The sequence below is a fragment of the Prionailurus viverrinus genome, chromosome B1, assembly GCF_022837055.1.
Source record: "Prionailurus viverrinus isolate Anna chromosome B1, UM_Priviv_1.0, whole genome shotgun sequence".
Taxonomy (NCBI): Eukaryota; Metazoa; Chordata; class Mammalia; order Carnivora; family Felidae; genus Prionailurus; species Prionailurus viverrinus.
This window is the reverse complement of record NC_062564.1, coordinates 49,928,490-49,951,663: the sequence shown is the minus strand read 5'-3', so window position 1 is coordinate 49,951,663 and position 23,174 is coordinate 49,928,490. Positions and strand designations below refer to the sequence as shown.

Sequence of the window (23,174 nt, the reverse complement as noted above, 5' to 3'; positions counted from 1 at the left end):
AAAGCTGGTTGTAGACAGAATCTTTGCCCATGATGAAAATGTCTTAGATTTGCTCTTTCCTCTACTGTCGCTGCTCCTCTCTCTCTCATCCCAAGTGCCTTTTTTCTCCCATCACTGGTTCTCTGCTGGAATAGCCAGGAATGAAAGAGAAGAGGGTACTCTGTGAGGAGTTCCCCCAAAAGATTTTCTTGCTATAGTTGCGGTTACTGGATAATGGTGGACATTTAACCAAATAAATAAAATGAGTAAATCTCAACTGATGACTCACATTACTAGCTTCTCCTAAAAAGTTTCTTTCTTACCTGCATTCTGGGGAAGCACGAGTAGAATACACCAAAGGATTGCAGAGATGGGAAGCTGAGTATCATGCTGGGGTGTGAGATTAGCCAGCCTCTGGGGATTTCCATTCCTGCTTCAGTTGGAGGCAGAATTTACCAACAGGCCTGTGAGCTCCTATTATCAATACCTATTCCAAGGACCACACCTCGTTGGCAGTAAAATACAATCAAAATCAATAAAACTGACTTCATTATCTTGCTCCTACACACCAGTTCCTCCTCCTGGTAAAAGGCATCACTTTACACCAAGTCACTCGAGCCAGAAATCATCCTTCTCCCTGCCAGCTCTGGGTTGGTTTTCCCCAATTTACAAGCTCATAACTTAGCCTGTTATTGATGGCATAGAAGACATTACTGTTTCATAGTAAAACACAAGATTCTTGGAGAGACAAAGAACTTTGTTACTCACAGTGCAGCAAGCAGCTGTAGCATCATGTTTGCATCGTTTCTTGCCCACCTTGTCCCACAAGAATGCTATAGAAGACCCAGAAAAATACTACACACCATGGATTTGTAGCACAAACTCTTACTGAGGAACAGTAAACCCACTGCTTTTCTTTCTTTCTTTTTTTTTTTTTGATCCAAGTTAGTTAACATATAGTGTAATAATGATTTCAGGAATAGAATTTAGTGATTCATCACTTACATATAACATCCAGTGCTCATCCCAAGTGCCCTCCTTAATGCCCATCACCCATTTAGCCCATGCCCCCACCCAACACCCCACCAGCAACCCTTAGTTTGTTCTCTGTATTTAAGAGTCTCTTATGGGTTGTCTCCCTGTTTTTGTCTTATTTTTGCTTCCCTTCCCTTATGTTCATCTGTTTTGTTTCTTACGTTCCTTATATGAGTGAAATCATATGATATTTGTCTTTCTCTGACTTATCTCGCTTAGCATAATACACTCTCATTCCATCTATATTGTTGCAAATGGCAAGATTTCATTCTTTTTGATCACCAAGTAATATTCTGTTGTATATGTATATACCACATCTTCTTTATTCATTTGTCAGTCAATGGACATTTGGGCTCTTTCCATACTTTGGCTATCATCGATAGCACTGCTATAAACATTGGGGTCATGTGCCCCTTTTAATCAGCATTTTTGTATCCTTTGGATAAATACCTAGTAGTGCAGTTGCTAGGTCAGAGGGTAGTTCTGTTTTTAATTTTTTGAGGAACCTCTATACCGTTTTCCAGAGTGGCTGTACTAGTTTGGAAGGAATCCATTGCTTTTGTAGTAAGCAGTAAGCAAGTCTGCTCTTGGTCCCAAAAGGAGACAGTACCTCATTACTCAAAGTTGCCTTGCTCCAAACATAACTTGGAGAAATGGCCCAAGGAAAGAGCAATGACTCTCAGTATTCCAACACATTTAGGAGTATGAGAGGGAGGCCTAGGGAGGTATGTCTTCCAGCACCCCCTCATTTCCATATCCAATTCATTTTCAAGTTCTAGGAGACTTCCTTTTCATCCAGGCCTCTCTCCATTATTCATCTATATGCCTCCAGCTTCATCTTGTCAGTTTACACTCTCATCACCCTTTGCCTGATGCAGTGCTGTAACCCCTAACTGGCTTCACTCCCTCTAGTCCTACCAGTCCATCTTCTGCACTGGCCCCAGGATGATTTTTCTAAAATAACAAACTAAAAAAATTAAAAGAAACATAAATAAAATTTTAAAGTAAAATACCAAGCTAATCCTATTATGTAAAACTGATAACACACCCTGCTCCAAAGAGTAAATTCCAAACCCCTACACATAGCATTGAGGATCTTTCTTAAGTTGACCTCAACCAACCTCTCAGTTCCTACCCCTGCCACTGCTTCCTCCCATCCTATGTCCAGGCTAACTAAGTGGCCTCCAGATGAGCCATTGTTGCCCCCTCTAAGCACTAACTCCAATACGATTTTCTCTGGCAAGCCTTCTCCTGCTTGCTTTTCTTTGCTCTCATCACTGTTTACCAACTTTCCCACTCAACTGCAATGTGTTGAGTTGAGATTCTGTCTTTTCTCTCTGTATTTCCAGTGCCTGATAACATTCCTGAAGCACAAAAGATGGAGTCAGAATTCAGTCATCCTCCCTGGGACCTCCTTCAACTGACTCTCTTGCCTTCTCGTCCCTAAATCCCTCCTTTCTTAGTCTGGATTTGACCCTTGCCCTCTAAACCTAACTGATGTGCTAATCACTCTGGCAAAGCAAGAGCTTCAGTCCTGACCCCTCCTGTTCAGTACTTTCCTGTTTCTACTCTTCTGGTGTGAAACCTGAGTGACTTTGGGAGACAGATAAGCAGCCAGCACAGCAATCAGAACAGTGAGAAATAAAAGGGAGAGAGACTGAAAAGGAAAAAGATTTTTTAAAAAGTGAGGAAAGAAGAATGAGACATAGAATAAAAGGAGGGACCAGGAGAAACAAAAGGAAGGCAGAGAATGAGAGAGAGAAATCCAGCCTTCATCTGGCCATGAACACAAGTCTATTGGGAGTATTTTTTATTCAGCTCAACAACTGTTTATTGAGCACCTGTTTGTAAATGTTCTTAACTTTCCAACAGTTTATATAACAGCTTCTCTGCTTTCCCCCCTAAAAGTTCAATGTTTAGATTTGAAATCTGTTTCCACGTAGAATTGTGAAGATTTTACACATATGTGAAAAAGTGACTTGAATTGAAATACATATTTGTTGGATGCCTTGATTTTCAGAAATTTTCTTTGAAAAATTGGAAGTCTTGATCGATTTAGCAGCTATGGAGAAAAAAAGTATCTTAGTTGCCTGATTGCCTGTTGCAGGTTGGTTTACTAGAGAAGCAGACTCTGGTATAGCATATAGAGCATCCACTGTGGAAGGCTTTCTGGATCAGCACTAAGGAAGGGAAAGGAGTAGAGGTAGGTGAGGGGAGAAAGGGAGGAGAAGGGAGAAAGGTCGCAAGTTTGAGGCCTGGCACTGTAGCCACCAGCCTTTATACTTCCATACTGGAGTGCCTAGCTGGCTCAGTCAGTGGAGCATCCTACCCTTGATCCTAGGGTCATGAGTTGGAGTCCCACACTGGGTGTAGAAATCACATACAAACACTTCTACACCGACCATTCAGTAGATGCTAGCTGCCCCATGGAAGAGCCTGACCTTGGACAAAGCAGAGCTCTCAACCTCATGGTTAACAGCCAGCAGCACTCCCCAACAGGTGGAATAAACCCAGGGCAGTACATCACAGCAAGCATTACATTGTCTTATCTTGGTCTTTGAAAAGCTTTTGTCTAGAAATGATAATTTCTAGAGATAATATTTATTTTGTTCTTTAGAGCTCTCATTTTTTACCACAAATTACTTTTCGGTTTAGTTAGATTTTAGTTTGGAGTAAAATTATTTTTTTAAATCTTTGCATGTGTATATACACATATGTATCTATTTATATAAATGTGCATAGACACACACAAAATTTGTATATGGGTATACCAAACTATTAATAGTCATTTCCCCCAAAGAGGTGGATGGCACTGGGGGAGGTGGTCCTGTAAAATGAAAGCTTTCATTTTTTGCTTTACATAGTGCAATAAAATTACAAATCTTAAAACAATTTTAAAATTATGTAAATAAAAATAAAGAACAGTAACTCTGTGAATTGGAAATTCTGGTTTCAGATCACCGATAATTTCCTGCATGACTTGAATAAGTCACTTACTTTCTCTGGGTTTTACCATCATCCTTTATAAAATGAGTATGTTCAAAAAAAATAAAAAATAAAATGAGTATGTTCGACCAGATTACCTTGGAGGTTGCTTCCAGATCTAACATTCTAACTGTGCAAAAGGTATTAAAAAACAGATACCAAGAATACAGCTGGCCAGAAGGTGTCCACACAATAATTTCAAGGAAAGAAATTCTTCTTTTTTTTTTTTTAATGTTTATTTATTTTGAGAGATGGAGAAAGCATGAGCAGGGGAGGGGCAGAGAGAGAAAGGGAGAGAAACCCAAGCAGGCTCTACGCTGTCAGTGCAGAGCCCAGCACCGGGCTTGATCCCACAAACCATGAGTTCATGACCTGAGCCAAAACCAAAAATCAGACGCTTAACCCACTGAGCCATCCAGGTGCCCCTCTACACTTCTAAAACAGGGCATTTGTCATCAATGACCACGGTAATTTTGAGGTCCTGTTTTCTGTTTTTGTTTTAATTTTGTCTTTCTTCAATTCTGTAGTAAAATGTAAAAGACATAACTATTTCAGACTGAAACAGGATCATAGACTTTTTTTTAAGTTTTTATTTAAATTCCGGTTAGTTAACATACAGTGTAATATTAGTTTCAGGGGTACAATATAGTGATTCAACACTTTCATACAACACTTGGTGCTCATTGGGTCACGGGATTTTAACTTCACAGCAGACTTTAAGCAGAGAGATTGAATTCAAATTTGGGTGTCTAAAAAATAGCATGATCAGCATAGGCAAATGTAACAGATTTCAAATTAATTTAGGCATTATGATTTTTGAGAGGAAGAATGTTTTAAACATACACATTTCTTTGCCATCTAGTGTTTTTTTTTTAATTTGCTTTTTTTTTTTTTAAGTTCATTTAATTTATTTTTGAGAGAGAGAGAGAGAGAGCGCGCGCAAGCCAGGGGAGGGGCAGAGATAGAGAGGAGAGAGAGAATGCCAAACAGGTTCTGCACTGTCTGTGCAGAGCCCAATACGAGGCAAAGCTGAAACCAAGAGTCAGATGCCTAACAGACTGAGCTACCCAGGCGCTCCACCATCTAGCGTTGTTTTTTTTTTTAATTTTTTTTTTTCAAACGTTTTATTTATTTTTGGGACAGAGAGAGACAGAGCATGAGCGGGGGAGGGTCAGAGAGAGAGGGAGACACAGAATCGGAAACAGGCTCCAGGCTCTGAGCCATCAGCCCAGAGCCTGACGCAGGGCTCGAACTCACGGACCGCGAGATCGTGACCTGGCTGAAGTCGGACGCTTAACCGACTGCGCCACCCAGGCGCCCCCATCTAGCGTTTTAATTGAAAGTAACCAACATTTCTTTTCAAGTACGGTTTACAAATGTAGTACAGTACATGTTAAAAGGGTGTTCTGAGAAAAACACCTAGTTGCCATCAATCAGTCATAATTTAGGAGCCCCTAAATGTCTTACTCCTACACTGTAATGATGTCACATGGTGAAATATGTAACTTCAGTGTCAACAGACTAAAATACAACCGTAGGATTTTGACTTAACAGCAGGCTCTGAGTAAACTGTGATATAAACAGACTGCAGTGTTCTGCGAGGAAAGAAGATCCATTTTAATATTTCTATTTTGAGTCAGTACTTTGTTTTCCAGCTCTTTAAGACGATGAACCTGATTGCAAATCTTGGGAATGAAGACTTGCTCCAAACCAGAGAGTATAAGATTCTGAGTCTGACCGAGGACCTGACAAATAGCATGTCCCAAATTATATTTCTTGCAAGGGTAGAACAAGAACCATATCTGAGCTTGTCTAGTGGTTTTCCTCTCCCCACTCATTCCCATCAGTTTCTACTTGGGTCTAGATGCCTTTGGTAAGAACTGGATTTGCTTGGACCCGCTTAGACTTGGTCATTGGCCCTCTAAAGACTATTGTTTTAGCCTGAGTGACACTCCCCACCTCCCACCCCATTCCTTTCCTCCTACCTTCTTGCTGACTCTTCTCTCCCCTTCAAGTCAGTGCCCCTTTGTTTCCAAATGCCCCGTATTGTCATTGGGCATCATGATGGTCATCTCATCCTTCTTTTGAAAGGAGGTTGTGGTCTTGGAATCTAACCTTTTCTTATTCCCACTGTAAGGCCCAAGTATGGGCAGCAGTTCATTGTGAAAATAGGGCTGGGAGTCAGGACAGGGGAGACCAAGGTTTAGTGAGGAACCCAGTACAGAGTTGAGCTGAACAGACAGACTGGAACCAGTGATTCTTAAAAGATTATAAATGTAATCCTTCAGGCCTCTGCTTGTCCTCTCTAACATAAGGAAATGAAAAGCTCTTAGGGATTCCTTTTAGCTCTAAAATTCTATGACTTTTGAAGCTTTTTTATTGTTGTTCAATCAGCAGATGCTCGTTGAGGGCCTGCCATGCAACCCATACAGATTATAGAGAAATCTGTAATCCACATGGGAACATAAAATGACTGGAAGCAACTAGACAGCCATAGCAAACCCTATAAACCCCAAGTGGAGTGTGGGCTGTAAGTGGAATATGAGTTGAGAGGAGCCAGATCCCTAGATATCAGAGAAGTGCTGGTGCTGGTGACTTGGATTGGGCGAGAGATGATTGACAGGCTTTGGTTAGATAGAGGGCGAGAGTCCAGGAAATATTTGAATCCAGATTTTTAAATCTTCTGTATTCTATAGGTTCTCTTCTGTTTTCATCTAGAAATCCTGAGTTTATCTGTTGCCATTATTTGAGAGTCCTAATAGCCCAGGTGACAGTTAACAGGGGGAAGGGGAGAAGGGCATTCTTTTTCTTCTTCTTTAATGTGCAAAAAGTGTTTACCTGCGATGTGTGAGATCTTCTGGCCAGGAGCAAAACCGATGTTTCACAGGCCATGAGGTTTCTGTTGGACTGATTATTTCAATTCTTATTTTCCTATGCCCTTTGAAACTAGAGTTTGAGAGTCTAAAAAAGGAAGGAAAGCATTATCTGTTAGAACATAAAACCAGCTCCTCACCCTCCTCCGCAAAAAGGGAAGAAATAGGCCTTAGCTTCTCTCCAAGGGGGAACATTCTTACAGGGCTGGAAAATCTAGGCAGTGCTAAGAGGAAGGGAGAAACATCAATCCCAATTTTGAAAGCTGCCAGTGGGGGTGTGTGTAGGAGTGAGAGAGACATTCATGTCTGCTCATGACTCTCCCTTGCTTCCTGTCTCCATAACACCCTCCTCTGCCACACATTCTCACATCAGTCTCCTTCCCTCATTCATTCTAATGCACACATGACTCCTGAAACCAATACTACACTGTATGTTAACTCATTTGAATTTAAATAAATTGATTAAATTTTAAAAAAACAATACACACATGACTGATGCTCAGAAAAACACCTCTGTACTAATATATAAATCCATCCACATTGCACTGATACATCCATAAGGATATTCATTATCCAGCAAACACAAGTATCTGAGTATCTGTAATATGCTTTGCACTCTATACTGGAAATGTAAAAAATGGATCAGACGTGGTTTCTGTCCTAAATAGTCTATAATAACAAACCTATACAGATAAACACTGACTTGTATGTCCAGAGGTGTACATAAACACATTTCTAAGCCCACAGACATTTCAGTGCAGGTACACCCACTGAGGGGTGTACATACCAAGATATAAAAACAGAGCTGCTCATTCATAAATTTCACAGGTTCTCGTACGGTTGATATTTGGGGGAGGATCTCCATTTTCCTGTTTTTCCTTTATCAGGTCTTTCATCTCTTTTCAAATTCTAAAATTGATTTCACTTTACAATTCCATTCTTTTCTTATTTCTTGCCTTTAAAAAAAGGATTACTTTTTCTTTAAGATGAATTATTCCCCATGGATAAACTGAAAAAAATGATACCTTCCCCAAGTTAAAAATAACTAAAGTACCCTCTCAGGAATGAAATCTGTCTTTTTATACTCAGTTGGTACAGTCAAAAGACTGTCAATTTTTATTTATTGATACTTTAATGATGTCTTTCTTACAATGGGTATTTTGAACCATGAAATATAAAACCATTCCATTCTTTTTTATTTATTGCAGGTATTTGAAGAAAGAAGAGCTCTGCTTGGAAAATGGGTAACCATTCAAAATATAGTTACTTCAATGTTATGTTATGTCACATTATCATAGAGCCCAAAGAATTCAGTTTGAGCATAAACATAACTGAACACTTATTGCCTGAGAAATTTAACTGGTACCATCTGTGTGAATCGGTTAGGTTCTACACTCATGAAGTAGGGTTCCATCTCTCACAAAACAGCGTTCAGAAAGGTGAGTTGGGATATGAGACGACCACTTAGTAACCAGCACGGTTCATCCATTGAGCTGCTTAGCATCCATCTACACCCTTCTGCCTCTATTTAAATTTCCAAAGGAAAGCTGTAACAACTTTATGCTTTTATTTAACAAGGTACCACTATTCTTTACACAACTGAAAACTTTCTCACCCTTTCCTCAAGGGAGACACAGAGTCCCAGTGGTCATTGTCCTTCCCTGGGTCATGATCAATCTCTAAGCAGTGTTTACTACTCATCAGATTCCTCTCTGAGCCCCACCTGTCTCTACCACCCAAGAGAACTGAAAGCATACAGTCATGCCAAAATGTGTACATGAATGTTAATAGCAGTATTATTCCTAATAGAGTGTAAATACCCAAATATCCATTAACTGATGAATAGATAAACAAAATGTGGTCTATTCTTTTTTTTTTTAACTTATTTTAAATGTTTATTTATTTTTGAGAGAGAGAGACAGAGCATGAGTGGGGAGAGGAGCAGGGAGAGAGGGAGACATAGAATCCTAAGTAGGCTCCAGGCTCTGAGCTGTCAGCAGAGTCCGATGCGGGACTCAAACCCACAAACCGTGAGATCATGACCTGAGCCAAAGTCATATGCTTAACTGGCTGAGCCACCCAGGTGCCCCAAAATGTTATCTATTCTATGGTAGACTATTATTCAGCCTTAAAAGGGAAGGAAATCCTGATACCTGCTACCACATGGATGAACTTTGAAGGCAATATGCTAAGTGAAAGAAGCCAGACACAAAAGGACAACTATTGTATTGATTCCACTTATATAAGGTACCTAGAGTAGTCAAATTCATAGAGACAGCAAGTAGAATAGAGATTACCAAGGGATGAGGACTTATTATTTAACAAGTACAGAGTTTCAGTTTGGGAAGATGAAAAAGTTCTGCAGATGGATGGTGGTGATGGTCACACAACAGTGTAAATGTACTTAATGCCACAGAACAGTACACTTAAAAGTGGTTAAAATGGTAAATTTTATGTTACATTTATTTTGCTAAAATTTTTTAAAGGTAAGAAAATTTTTAAATTTTTTGAAAGGTAGGAGAAAGGAATAAAGTAATGATACATGCTACAACATGGATGAACCTTAAAAATAATATGCTAAGTAAGGGGCACCTGGGTGGCTCAGTTGGTTAAGCATCCAACTTTGGCTCACGTCATGATCCCGTAGTTTGTGAGTTCAAGCCCCACATCGGGCTCTGTGCTGACAGCTCAGACCCTGGAGCCTGCTTTGGATTCTGTGTCTTCCTCTCTGTCTCTGCCCTACCTCCCCCCTCAAAAATAAATAAACATTGAAAAAATTTTTTAAAAATAATAATATGCTAAGTGAAAAAAACCAGACATAGAGGCCGCATACTGTATGATCCCATTTATATGAAATGTCCAGAATAGGCAAATCCATAGAGACACAAAATAGATTAGTGGTTTCCAAGAGCTGGGGGAATGACTCTAATGGGTACAGGCTTTCTTTGGGGAGATAATGAAAATGTTCTGGGGGCGCCTGGGTGGCTCAGTTGGTTGGGCATCCAACTCTTGCTTTCAACTCAAGTGGTGATCTCATGGGTTTGTGAGATTGAGCCCCACATGGGACTCTGCCACTGATAGCAGAGCCTGCTTAGGATCCTCTCTTTCCCTCTCTCTCTGCCCCTCCTCTGCATGTGCTCACTCTTTCTCTCTCTCTCAAAATTAATAAATACACATTAAGAAGAAAAGAGGGGCATTCACTTTCAAATATCCCCTCTCTATAAGGAGAGCTTTTCTACTATTCTTCTTTTCTAATCTTATACTCTGTTAAACTTTTGCCTGCTGCTCAAAAAAAAAAAAAAGTTCTGGAAATAGATAGTAGTGTTGACTACACAACCTTCTGAATACACTAAAAGCCACTGACTTGTAAACTTAAAATGCCGAATTTTATGGCATGTGAATTATATCTCAGTTTAGAAAATAAATTAGGATTACTTAAAAAAAAAAACTATCCGGGGCGCCTGGATCTCGCAGTCCGTGGGTTCGAGCCCCGCGTCGGGCTCTGTGCTGACAGCTCATAGCCTGGAGCCTGTTTCAGATTCTGTGTCTCCCTGACCTTCCCCTGTTCATGCTTTCTCTCTCTCTGTCTCAAAAATAAATAAATGTTAAAAAAAAAACTATCCTTAGATTTCTCTAACTCTTGTTATATGTAATGTACTTGAAATACCCCATTTTTAAGCATACCGCTAACACTTTTTCCTTAAGAGAGCATCTCTGACTAGAATGTAACTGGACAGGATGCCCTTTCCTATGAGTTACTGAAACTCATTTTCCTAAGGAAAATGGAAAGTTTTAGCCTGCTATAACAGCCTAAAGTTCTTAGGAAAGATCGGGCTGCTATAACAAATTACATAGATTGGGTAGCATATAAACAGCAGAAGCTTATTTCTCATAGTTCTAGAGGCTGGGAAGTCCAAGATCAAGGCATGGCAGATTCAGTCTGGGAAGATCCCACTTTTTGATTCATAGATGGCCTTCTTTTCACTGTAGCGTCACATGGCAGGAGTGGGGAGAGAACTCTCTGGGGTCTCCTTTTTAAGGACACTAATCTCATTCATGAAGGCTTTATCCTCATGACCTAATCACCTCCCATAGGCCCCACCTCCTAGTACCATCACCTTGTAGGTTAGGTTTCAAGCTATGAATTTTGGAGAGCTACAAACATTCAGTCCATTGCACTAAGACTAACATAAATACTATGTCTTAATGTTCTTATTTGTTTTAGTTGGTCACCAATTCTTTTTTGTGTTGGTCTACAAGCTCCTGTCTAGGATATTTATTAGCCTAAGTACATTTTTAAAACTTATATACATAGTATATCTGGAAGGATACACAAGAAAAGAGGCAACATTGGTTTCCCCTAGGGAGAAGGATGAGTCTGGGACAAGGTGGAAGGGACTCCTTTAGCTGAATAGCCTTTTGTACCTTTTGATATTTTTAATCATATGAATGTATTACCTATTCAAAATAATAAAATTTTATAAATATGCTAAAAATTAAGAAGTGAAAAACACAAAAATTTTAAACCTAGCAGAGTTTTTCTCATATCCTATTTACATTTTAAAACTAACTTCATACTTGTCACCAACAACTTAAAAAAAGACTTACTTAGAATAACTGTTTTTACACTATCATTCCAGTGGAAATCCCTGAATTAATATAACCAAGGCCAGTTCAGCCAGTGTTTGGTGTGATCAGCTTTTGAATGGTTGGTGGGATTGCCAGTTGTTAAGTATTTTTAATATCACCCTGTATAAAATTCAAGGTCTTTAAACCTTTAAAAATATTTTGTTTATTCTTTTCTTTTACCATAGCTGATAGAAATATATTTGCAAAGATCACTAATTATCTCTCTTCTCCAATAGACTAGTTTATATAGGGAAGGCATAGTTCTATATCTTGCTCTTCGTATATTTCTTGACACGCCCAGACATTTAATAAATACTTTCTAAATGAATAAGTGATAATTACTGGTTTTTCTCTTTTGTCCAACATCAAACTTATACCCCGAATTTACTATGTCATGTGGTAGTCTATATACCTCCACAAAAGCCACATGAATTGAGTTTGAGGGGATTATTTCCAATTTGCCCTATTAATTTTCTATCTCCATTTTAGTTTTTAGATTTTTTTTGTTTATGTTTCAGGAAAACCATGAGACTGATAACATAAGAAATGCAGTGCCAGGGTGCCTGGGCAGGTCAGTCGGTTGAGCGTCTGACTCTTGATTTCAGCTCAGGTCATAATCCCAGGGTTGTGGGATTGAGCCCTGAGTTGGATTCCACACTAAGTAATACTTAGCATTACTTGGGCTTTTCATTATAGGGATCAAATATTGGTTTTAAAGCGCAATCTAGTATTAGAAGTAAAGTCATTTTTTAAAATAATCTGGACTGGGGTGCCTAGGTGGCTCAGTTGGTTAAGCGTACAACTCCAGCACAAGTCATGGTCATATGGTTCATGCATTTGAGCCACGCATCAGGCTCTTTGCTGACAGCTTGGAGCCTGGAGGCTGCTTCAGATTCTGTGTCTCTCTTTCTCTCTGCCCCTCCCCCGCTTGTGCATGTTCTCTCTCTCACTCTCTTCCCTCCCTTCCTCCTTCTCTCTCCCCCCCCCCGCCCCCCGTCAAAAATAAATAAATAAACATTAGAAAAATTTAAAATAATCTGGTCATTGTGAAGTAAGACATAATATAAAACCTATCCAATAATAATCCAAAATATATTTGGCCATAGAATGTCATTTTTGTTCATACATAAGTGCATAGTCTTATCTGATATTTTGTATAGTAACAAACAAAATAATTAGGAGAAACTGCAAACCTCTTCTACTTTACTTGCTCCCTGCTACTACTTAATCCTTGATGTCTTAAATCTTCTCTGCCCTTCAATCCTTGTTAGAAAAGGCAATTGCCTCCCAAGAAAAACAACTCTCCAAAACAAACACAGAACTATTTTGGTTGAAAAGAAAGCATCTCAAACTTTTTCTCGGCTTCTGCATTGTTAACAGAAATAATAGGGGGAAGCCTGGCTGGCTCAGTCAGTAGAGCATGTGACTCTTGATCTCAGGGTTGTAAATTCAAGCCCCATGTTGGGTGTGAAGATTACTTAAAAATAAAATCTAAACAAACAAACAAACAAAAAGAATGTGTTATAAAGAATTTGAAAAAAGTAGATGGCATCACTTTTAATTTGCTGGCAACAACCGTAATCAGAGCTGAAATTCAAAAGAGAAACAGGAGAAAATATTTTGTAAATTGCATGATAGGTAAAGATTAATATCTAGGATTGTAAAGCATTTCTACAAATCAATAAGAAAAATACAGATATTCCTATGGAATAATGAGCTAATAGAAGAATGAGAAATATACAAAAATGTACAAATGGCCAAAAAACTGAAATTAGAGAAATACAAATTAAAACAATGAGATTCCCAGTCCCTCCCTTTGCCTATGTGACAAAAATTAAGGAGATAGATAATATTCGATATAAGTAAGGATTTATTGGAGAGTAGGAGGATATGCTTAAACACAATTGGAGGGACTGTAAAATGGTAAAGACTTTTAAAAGACAATTTGACAGGATCAATTAAAGTTTTAAAGGCAAATGTCCTCTGAACCTGTAATTCCACTTCTGTGTTTCTGTACTAGAGAAATAGTCACACAGGGCATGAAAAGGCATGTTTTGGAATATTGCAGTTGGTTTGTTTTTGGGTTTTTTTGGTCTTTCTTTCTTTCTTTCGTATTGGAAACAACCTAAATGGTATTGGTAGTAAATTGAGTATGTAGATCATGGTATAGCTATAATGAATGGATAAATGAGAAAATGAAAATACTATGAATGAATGAGAAAACAATATGCTCCAGGTTCATTAATATAAGGTCATTTATGGCTATATCTTGTTTGTTTGTTATTTTATTATTTTTTAAAATATTATTTGAGAGAGAAAGACTGAACAGGGGAGAGGGACCAAGGATGAGGGGGAGAGAGAGAGACAGAGAGAGAGAGAGAGAGAGAGAGATATTCTCAAGCAGATTCCATGCTCAGCACAGAGCCCAATGAGGGGCTTGATCCCACAATCCCAGGATCATGAACTGAGCCAAAATCAAGAGTTGGATGCTCAACCAACTGAGCCATCCAGGTGCCCCCTGTTTGCTTTTTAAACTGCTTAGCAGTATCCCACAGGATAGGTATACTCTAATTTACTTAAGTGTTTCTTTATTGATAGCTATAAGTGTATGCAAATGCATAGAAATGCACAGCGGTGGGTACCTGGGTGGCTCAGTTGGTTAAGTGTCCGATTTCAGCTGAGGTCATGATCTCATGATTCATGGGTTCCAGCCCCACATCAGCTCTGCACTGACAGCTCAGAACCTGGAGACTGCTTTGGATTCTATGTCTCCCTCTCTCTCTCTCTGCCCCTCCCCTGCTATGCTCACTTATGTGTGCGCGCTCTCTCTCTCTCTCTCTCTCTCAAATATAAATAAACTTAAAGTGGAATTGCATAGTGGTTATTTCTGGGGAATGGAATGCAATTAGATGGGGAGGAGCAGTTACAGAGGATTTTCATGTTTAATTGTATATGTACCTGTTTGAAACTTTTTAAAAGTTTATTTATTTATTTTGAGAGAGAGAGGGTGGGTGCACAAGCGGGGGACAGGCAGAGAGAGAGAGAGGGAGAGAAAGAATCCCAAGCAGGTTTTGCCCTGTCCACACAGAGCCCAACATGGGGCTTAATCTCATAAACTGAGATCATGACCTAGGCTGAGATGAAGAGTTGGATACTTAACCAACTGAGCCACCCGGGCACCCCATGAAACTCTTGAATAATAACGTATCCATACCTTAATTGTGAAAGTCAGTTTTTGGTAACAGGACTCAGAAACTCAACCAGATTGGGATAAATAACCAATAAGCAAAAAATAACAAACCTTCTTCATTTTGTCCCCCCCACTCACAGTAAACTTTTCTTTGCCAGTCTGTGTGAGGTGAGTGGAAACTGATGGCTGTAGCAACTGTCCTGATGTCCTGCAACTGCATTAAGGATCCTTGGAACAACTACTCCAAACATAGGATTTTCACAATTCTGTTAAGTCCAGAAAGCCCTGTAAAAAGGCATTAAAATAATTATAAAATATAATTGTGATAGAACATAACATAACATAATTGATTTAATGTAATATAATGTAAACAAAGGAACTAACTGTGAAGGGAGGTACCATCTGTGTGATACAGGATGGAAGAATGGTCCTAGCTACTCCCCAAATTTCACATATTGGATCCCTGGCTACAATGTTATGGGTATTTTTACTTGAAAGGAGATTATCGAATTCCTGGACAATTAACTCTTCCATGGATTATTTACTTTTTGGATTATTCCTAGCATCTTTTAAATTCCAAAGGGATTTCCCCCAACTGTGAAGCGTTCTTCTGAGTCATCAACCCACCTTCAATTGGTAGGAGTTCAAGGAATGCAAATTCATTTTGTATTAGCCTAAACAAACACAATTAGAAAGGAAAATCCCTCGAGGCAAAAAACACCTATCAACGCCAGATATAAATTACCTTTGACCATTATAATCAGGGAAATAAATGAGAAACCAATGTAATTATCTTTTTAATCTCCAGAGGAAAATGTTTTAATGTTTTCTTTCATAGATTTCTTCAGCACTTTATAATCCTGGTGTTCTTTTACATTCATTTTAAATCACTGTTATTCAAGCTGAGCTCATTCTCTTTTTGTGGGCAGCAATGAAAGTAGATGAGCTAACCTCCGTCATTCTAAATGGAATTCCCATCCTTGCCAATGCACAGACAAAATTTTATGCTTTTTAATTTAATTGTTTGCATATATATTCTTTTTACACTGATTTAACCCACATACTCATTATTTTTAACATCACTTTGTATTTTATAATAAGCTGCCATGTATAATGAGTCATAAATCCTATTAAGAATTTTATACATAGATTATTTAATCCTCACAACAACCCTACCATTTAGATATAATTATTCCTAATGTATAAATGAGGAAATTGATAGGTTGTTAGTGGTGGAGTTGGAATTTAGTGATTTATTTCCAAAGAGTATTGGAAATAATAGAATACTGGAAGTAAGACTTCCAATAGTCTCATTACCAAACCCATCATCAATCTGTAATGCCATCCTCTATTAGGCATTTTTGATTATTTCTGATTTTGTGCAGTGATAATAATATCTCATGAAAAATTTTTTTGTAACCATAATCATCCTGGGTCCCCATGTGGCTCAGTTTCTACAGAACCACAGAGCACTGCCTATAAGTCATTTTAAAAATGAATTCCAATTTTCACTTTGTGTCTCAAAGGAAAATCACAGCAGAACCAGTTTAAAACTCATAGCAGTACTTCTCAGGTCTCCTTTTGTTAAACAACAGAAATTCAGCCGAGTAATTTAAAAGATCAAATTGGCTTTATTGAACAATTTGTGAATCAGGCAGCATCCTATGTAGCAGATAGGAGCTCCATCAAGCCGTAGAAAAGGAAAGGTTTTTAAAGGTAGAGGGGGAGCCTAAAAACAAAATTACTAGCAAAGAATGCATTGTTTTAGGCAAGGTTTTCTTCCTAAGTGGAATGGAAGGGATCTGTCAGTAAATTACCTAGTACTAACCGGGAAATTCCATGTTGACTGGTTAAAGTTATATTCCTGGGGAATTTATGATATGCAATTAGGTTAGGTATTAAATCTTGGTTTGCTGAAGTGGGGCCCTTAACATAGGTGACTCCATTTTGGTACTGTGGTTTTCTAGTTAACACCTTCCTTCATTCCTCAGCTCTCTCGTTCTCTAATTGCTATCTAAGGCAATGAATGACTGTCTGAACCCCCAAGCCCCCAACAAGCCAAAACCTTACTGCTTTTCTTTCTCCTCACACTTCCCCTTTGGTTCTTTATTTTATAGATCAATGCAGCTTCTCAGGCATGGTCCTTCCCCTGGCCCCAGTCATTCTGGTCTGGCTTCTCTCTCTTCAATGTAATAATCCATCCCAAAAGGAAAGAAGTCCTGTATTGTGAGAGTTGGAAATATGGATTGTGCAGAAATAGGGATAGAAATCAGGGAACACTCACACACGAATAGATTTTTATTCATTTATTTGTAAGTTGAGGTTTTGGGCTTTTTCTTCCCTGCCATGAGCACACCATAAAGGCCCCTACAGGAGTTGTGTCTTGACAATGTCAGGATTCCAAACTCAATGACAATTCACTACCCATTTAACTTAGCTTCATACACATCACACAAAACAAAGCATAATACAAAGTCACCCAACAAAGAAGATACAACAGGGGGCAAGAAATTAATGAACCAAATGTGAAGTCAGTCAGTCCCTAAGTGCATAGTTAGGGTGAGGCCGCGGTCCGGTCTAGGTCATCTCTCAGCTCACACTGCTTATTATGTTCAAAAAGTGGGAATCTCTGTTATGTTCAAGATCAATCAGTAGGGGCCTTTGGCAGCATTTGCCTTTCAAATATGGTCAGAAGTTGAAGGGTTAGTGCCTGGAGAGTCTGACAGTTTGCCGTAGAAATCCCCCCTTTTGAAAGGAGTTTAATTGGGGTGCGTGGGTGGCTCAGTTGGTTAAATGTGCGACTTCAGCTCAGGTCATGATCTCACAGTTTGTGAGTTTGAGCCCGTGTCAGGCTCTGTGCTGACAGCTCAGCTGCTTCAGATTCTGTGCCTCCCTCTGTCTCTGCCCCTGCCCTCCTTGTGCTTTGTATATCTCTCAAAAATAAATAAACATTAAAAAAAATTTTTTTTGAAAGTTTAATCAGTCTTGGGCCTTTGCAGGCCTCTTCTGGTTCTAGTGATTATCAGCTCTTGGTTCTTCCAGGTTCTTATCAGTTCTTAGTACTTCCAGTCTGTGCCGGTTTGGGTGAAATCTGGTCTTAGCTGCAACACCCTTCGCTGCTTATGTCACTGTTTGATAGGCGTGACTCTATCTTGCTTATTACATTCACCCTCCCGTCCTTGAATTATAGTCTGCAAACTGAGATTCCTGGGTCATTAAATAGATCTATAATAGTGAATAGTTTTTGATTAAGAAGTATTCTTGCCAGGGTGCCTGGGTGGCTCAGTTGGGTAAGCTTTCAACTCTTGATTTCAGTCCAGGTTGTGATTGCATGGTTCATGAGATCAAGCCCCACATCGGGCTTTGTGCTGCTGGTGTGGAGTCTGCTTGGGATTCTCTCTCTCCCTCTTTCTCTGCCCTTCACCTGCTTGCATTCTCTCTCAAAATAAGCATTTTTTTAACTTTAAAAAAATAAGTATTCTTGCCAATTAAATATAAATACATATGACTATAATGAAGTTGATTTGTCATGCTTTATATGCCTTTTTAGGTAGTGTATTTTATGATTACAACTAAAGTTCCTTATAAAATTCTCATTACTTTATGATGACTGTAATAAATACCTATACATGAAATGCAATAGTATACAGAATACAGGTAGCCCCAAACTTTCCTATTTCTCTTGTCTAATGGGCTAAGGAAAAAAAAGACAGATTTAGACTCTGGTAAACTGACTCATTCAATCGGTAGATGTTCCCATAAGAGCCTTTCTCTGGGTTTTGGCCAGCCCTCAAATTCTTACCTTTCATCAGTCATTGATCTTGGAACTGATTAAGGGTTATCTCTGGGGAAAATTATGAAGTAACCGAAGCTTTTGTTTGGCATGCCTCCAGATTACTCTGGCATCTACTTCCTGTCTCTGGCAGTCTTTTTTCCAGGTCCTCTTATTGACATTTTCTCTCCAATCAATCATTTACACATTACTGGGGCTTTAACCCAATATACTCCCCTTCTCAGGGATATTTGCATATTTTACCTTATCTCCAATTGTGAGTGCAAAGCTTTGTTTCTGATCCTGGAGTTTGGCACTAATGAGCTAATATAGAAACTCTGGTGGGAGGGGCGCCTGGGTGGCGCAGTCGGTTGAGCGTCCGACTTCAGCCAGGTCACGATCTCGCGGTCCGTGAGTTCGAGCCCCGCGTCGGGCTCTGGGCTGATGGCTCAGAGCCTGGAGCCTGTTTCTGATTCTGTGTCTCCCTCTCTCTCTGCCCCTCGCCTGTTCATGCTCTGTCTCTCTCTGTCCCAAAAATAAATAAACGTTGAAACTCTGGTGGGAAAGGGGCTGCCCAGGTGCCTTCTCTTGAAATTGTATCTTTAAGTATATATTTTCTCAGTTTACAAATATGGCCAGCTCCCAACTTACTGATCTTATATAACGGCAAGTTCTGAGGTCGAGTGCACTTCTGTGTATGCACTCAGGTCTTGTACATGCTTGCATGTATAAATGTGAGAAAGGACAGGTAAGTGGCAAAACATCAATTTACTAATTAGGGGAAGAAGTACATGCTATTCATTAGTAATAAAATATGAAACTTACTTTCTCTGCCATTCTTCTCTCTTCCTCTAATGAATCTCTGGTATCAGACTGAACCTGGAGGGTTTTTTCTTTCTTTTTTCCAGTTTGACAAATGGACAGACTCTCAACGGAGAAGAATCTTGACAGGCCTGTTAGAACGTTGCTCCCTGGCACAGCAAAAGTTCTGCTGTCGAAAGCTTCAGGAAAAAATTCCAGCAGAAGCTCTGGATTTTACTACCAAGCTTCCAAGGGTGTTATCTTTATATATCTTTTCTTTCTTGGACCCCCGAAGCCTTTGTCGTTGTGCACAGGTAAAGGCAAAGAATTAGTGTCCAACATTTTATAGTGATAGCCTAGAAAACTCTAAAATGAGAAGGAAAAAAAACACATGCACAAAACCAAGAAATAAGATGAGATGGTCAATATGTTTAGTCTATATAGTTTGAATTAATCCCCATCTTCTTTGTACCTAGCTCTGTATTTAGTGCTCAAAAGTAGATATAAAATAATGTAAGACATCATTAGTATCCACAGAATAGTATCTGCTGGTTGGGGAGACAGATACACATATATGAAATGGTTCATCAGCAGGATAGCATACAACTTACAGTGTATAGCATACAACTAGGATAAAATTCTAAATTGTATGGTACAGGCCATTCATAAACAGAAGAGCTCAAAATAAGGTGCTAATAAGATATGTACCAAAGACTATGAGAGTAAGAGTTCAGAGTGAGTAGACATGCTTCCAGTGGCCTTGGAAAAGGGGCTGCTGTTTTTTTTATAAGTAAATCCACCATGTATTAAAGTATACTTCAGTCACTTATGAGATAAACTAGTAGCCATTTTATTAAGTGTTTCCATAGAGGTTGGTAACACTAGAAGTTACTAGTCACCATGCATTCACATATGTGTAACATGTTAACTTTAGTTTTTAAAGTTAAGAAGATGGATGCAGTAAGAAAGATGAATTAATAAATGGTGTTAGGACAATTGGGCAGCTATCTGAAAAAAGTATTCTAGTAGGATAAAAGATTGGTATGAAATCAAAGGAAATCATAAAATACTCAAAGAAAACATAAGGAAGGAGGGCTTTGTGAGTATTCTATAATACCCAGAAGCTTTTAAAGAAAATACACAATTTAGGGGCATCTGAGTGGCTCAGTCACTTAAGCCTCCGACTCTTGATTTCGGCTCAGGTCATGATCTCACATGAGTTTGAGCCCCTCATTGGGCTCTCCACTAACAGGCTTTCTTGGGAGTCTCTCTCTATCCCCCCCCCAAAATAAATAAATAAACTTAAAAAAAAGAGTATCATATAGCTATATGATGAATTACTGTGGGAACATTAGAAAACATGTTTTCAAAACACAAAGATGCTAATATGTAAAATGAAGAAACACAATTTAAAATTGTGTATATAGAGTTTCCCAATTTTGTTTCACAATGCCTAGAAAAAAAAAAAGAACTCTGTCAGGTTGTTAATAAAGGTAATCTCTGATTTATGGGGTTATGGGTATTGTTTTTCTTCTTAAATGATTATTTTATTTTATTTTATTTTATTTATTATTTATTTTTTTTTTTGAGAGAGAGAGAGAGAGAGAGAGAGAGAGAGAGCGAGAGCACACAGGGGGAAGGACAGAGATAGAATCCCAAACAGGCTTCAGGATGTCAGCACAGTCTCTTTCTTAGGACTCAATCTCACATGGGATCACCACCTGAGCCAAAATCGAGACACTTAACTGACTGAGCCACCTAGGTGCCCTGGGTATTATTTTTCTTTAAACTTCTTGGAATTTTTCAAATTTTGCACACTGAGACTGTTTTCATTTGAGGGAAATGTTATTTGAAATCACTAATCCTATCATATATGTGTACCATATGTCAATCTTACAAGATCCTGGCATTATGTTTTTTTCCCAGTACTGACTGTGAAGAAAACACAGGCAGTTGTTCTTCAGCTAGATTTAAACAATAATGTCATTGCACTAAAATGAGCTTTGAGTTGTTTAAAAAGATGGAGGCAGGAAGGGTCTGATAATTTTGAAAGCTCCTACCCTCCTACCTACTCTTCAATTTGCCTCATTCCTGTCTACCTTAAAAACAAGCAAAAAAACACCAAAGAGCAAAAACAAAACATACCTTATCTACCCCCGGGGAGTGGGGGAGGGAGGGAAAAACTTGATACCCAGCTCAAAACAAGATGTAAGGAAAATGAGGGAAAGAGTGAGAATTGAGATATTTTTCTCCTCATCTCATCCCTCCGAAACCCCACCTCTCCACTGAATTCTGAGTTAATGAACCATATGGGGATTAAGGTTGCTGTTGTTTCATTTCTGCATTGAACAAAGTAGATGTGATTTCTGTTCCTGCCTGCAGGGCTCTGTCAGATTTTCTACCCTTTTTCATTCTTCCAGCTCCTGAACCTGTTATTTCTTGTAATTGTGCCCTCCCCTCTCCTGTTTGTCTCCTCTTCAGCCCAGAAAACAATGCTAAACATAATGGAACTCAGTATTTGGTAGATGGAAGGAGGAAGAGAGGGCTAGATAAATGGATGGATGAATATTATAGTGTTCTGCCTTTGTGTGTGTGTGTGCTCAAAAATTATTAATGACTTAATCTTGAAAAAGCGACTAATTTCCCAAGGTTGAAATTTAGGTTTGAAGGTTAGATGTTGTCTTTGCGACTCTTACAACACGACACAGAACCCCTGGGCTGAACTTTATATATGAACTAGCTTTCAGCAAGATTTGTTCAAAATCTGAAGTAAGTTACTATAAATACTGCTGCACCATAGTAGGGTCATCTCCAACATTTGCTGGATGTGTGAGAATGACCAGAATGCCATGGGAATGGAATGTAGAGAATAAACAGTGTATGCTCTATGGAATCTTAAAGGCTACATAGGGCACACCGTAAGATATCAGTAATTGCGTTCTGTTTATAAAATTTCTATTTAGTTAAATCATAAGAATGGAGGGAAAATGGAAGCATACCAAAAATGAGTAAATAATATGCAGACCTGAGTTTCTATAACCCTCCTATAACTTTCATATGAACTTCTAGGAAGTTCCAAAGTCTATTTAAGCCACGGTTGCCTTGTTTGCAACATGAGAGTAGTAATAACACCTACCTCTTTAGTTTGCTGTGGGGATGGTTAATAGGTACTCAATAAATATTAGTTGACTCTGAATCTAAGTGTGATTTAACATTTACAGAAAATCCTCCTGCCTAGGTAGAGAGCATTTCAGGTAGATAATTATTTAAGTTGTGATTTGCAGGAAAAGAACAATAGAGTTATCTCAGGTCCAGGGTGACAGCTCAAGACCTAGAAAAAATGGGCATGTAAACTGAGTTAAGTTTTTTTTTTCTTTCTAATTACTTTTTTTCAGGTGAGCTGGCACTGGAAGAACCTAACTGAGCTGGATCAGCTCTGGATGCTCAAATGTTTACGATTTAACTGGTACATCAATTTCTCTCCAACTCCCTTTGAGCAGGGTATATGGAAGAAGCACTACATTCAAATGGTAAAAGAACTTCATGTTACCAAGCCTAAGGTACATTTGGGACGAAAAGCAACAAATATACAAATATCAGCTATTTAGGAATACCAGAGGGGAGATGGATGGGGAGGGGGCGGGGAATGGGTTAAACAGGTGATGAGGATTAAGGAGGGCACTTGTAATGAGCACCTGGTGTTGTATGTAAGTGTTGAATCACTATATTGTACACCTGAAATGAATATTACACTGTATGTTAACTAAGTGGAATTTAAATTAAAACTTAGGGGCACCTGGGTGGCTCAGTCGGTTGAGCGCCTGACTTCGGCTCTGGTCACGAACACATGGTCTGTGAGTTTGAGCACAGTCTGGCTCTGTGCTGACAGCTCAGAGCCTGGAGCCTGCTT

At 38.9% G+C, this 23,174-nt stretch overlaps 1 protein-coding gene across 1 annotated transcript in view; it reads left to right on the top strand.

Annotated features, from left to right (window-relative positions):
* FBXO16 (F-box protein 16) overlaps positions 1–23,174 on the top strand; it is a 56,988-nt gene that overhangs the window by 7,145 nt on the left and 26,669 nt on the right. The window contains exons 4-6 of the mRNA XM_047856549.1: positions 8,081–8,116; positions 19,372–19,578; positions 22,660–22,824. Coding sequence (XP_047712505.1) covers positions 8,081–8,116; positions 19,372–19,578; positions 22,660–22,824 — 408 coding nt within the window. The remainder of the gene's footprint in view (positions 1–8,080; positions 8,117–19,371; positions 19,579–22,659; positions 22,825–23,174) is intronic.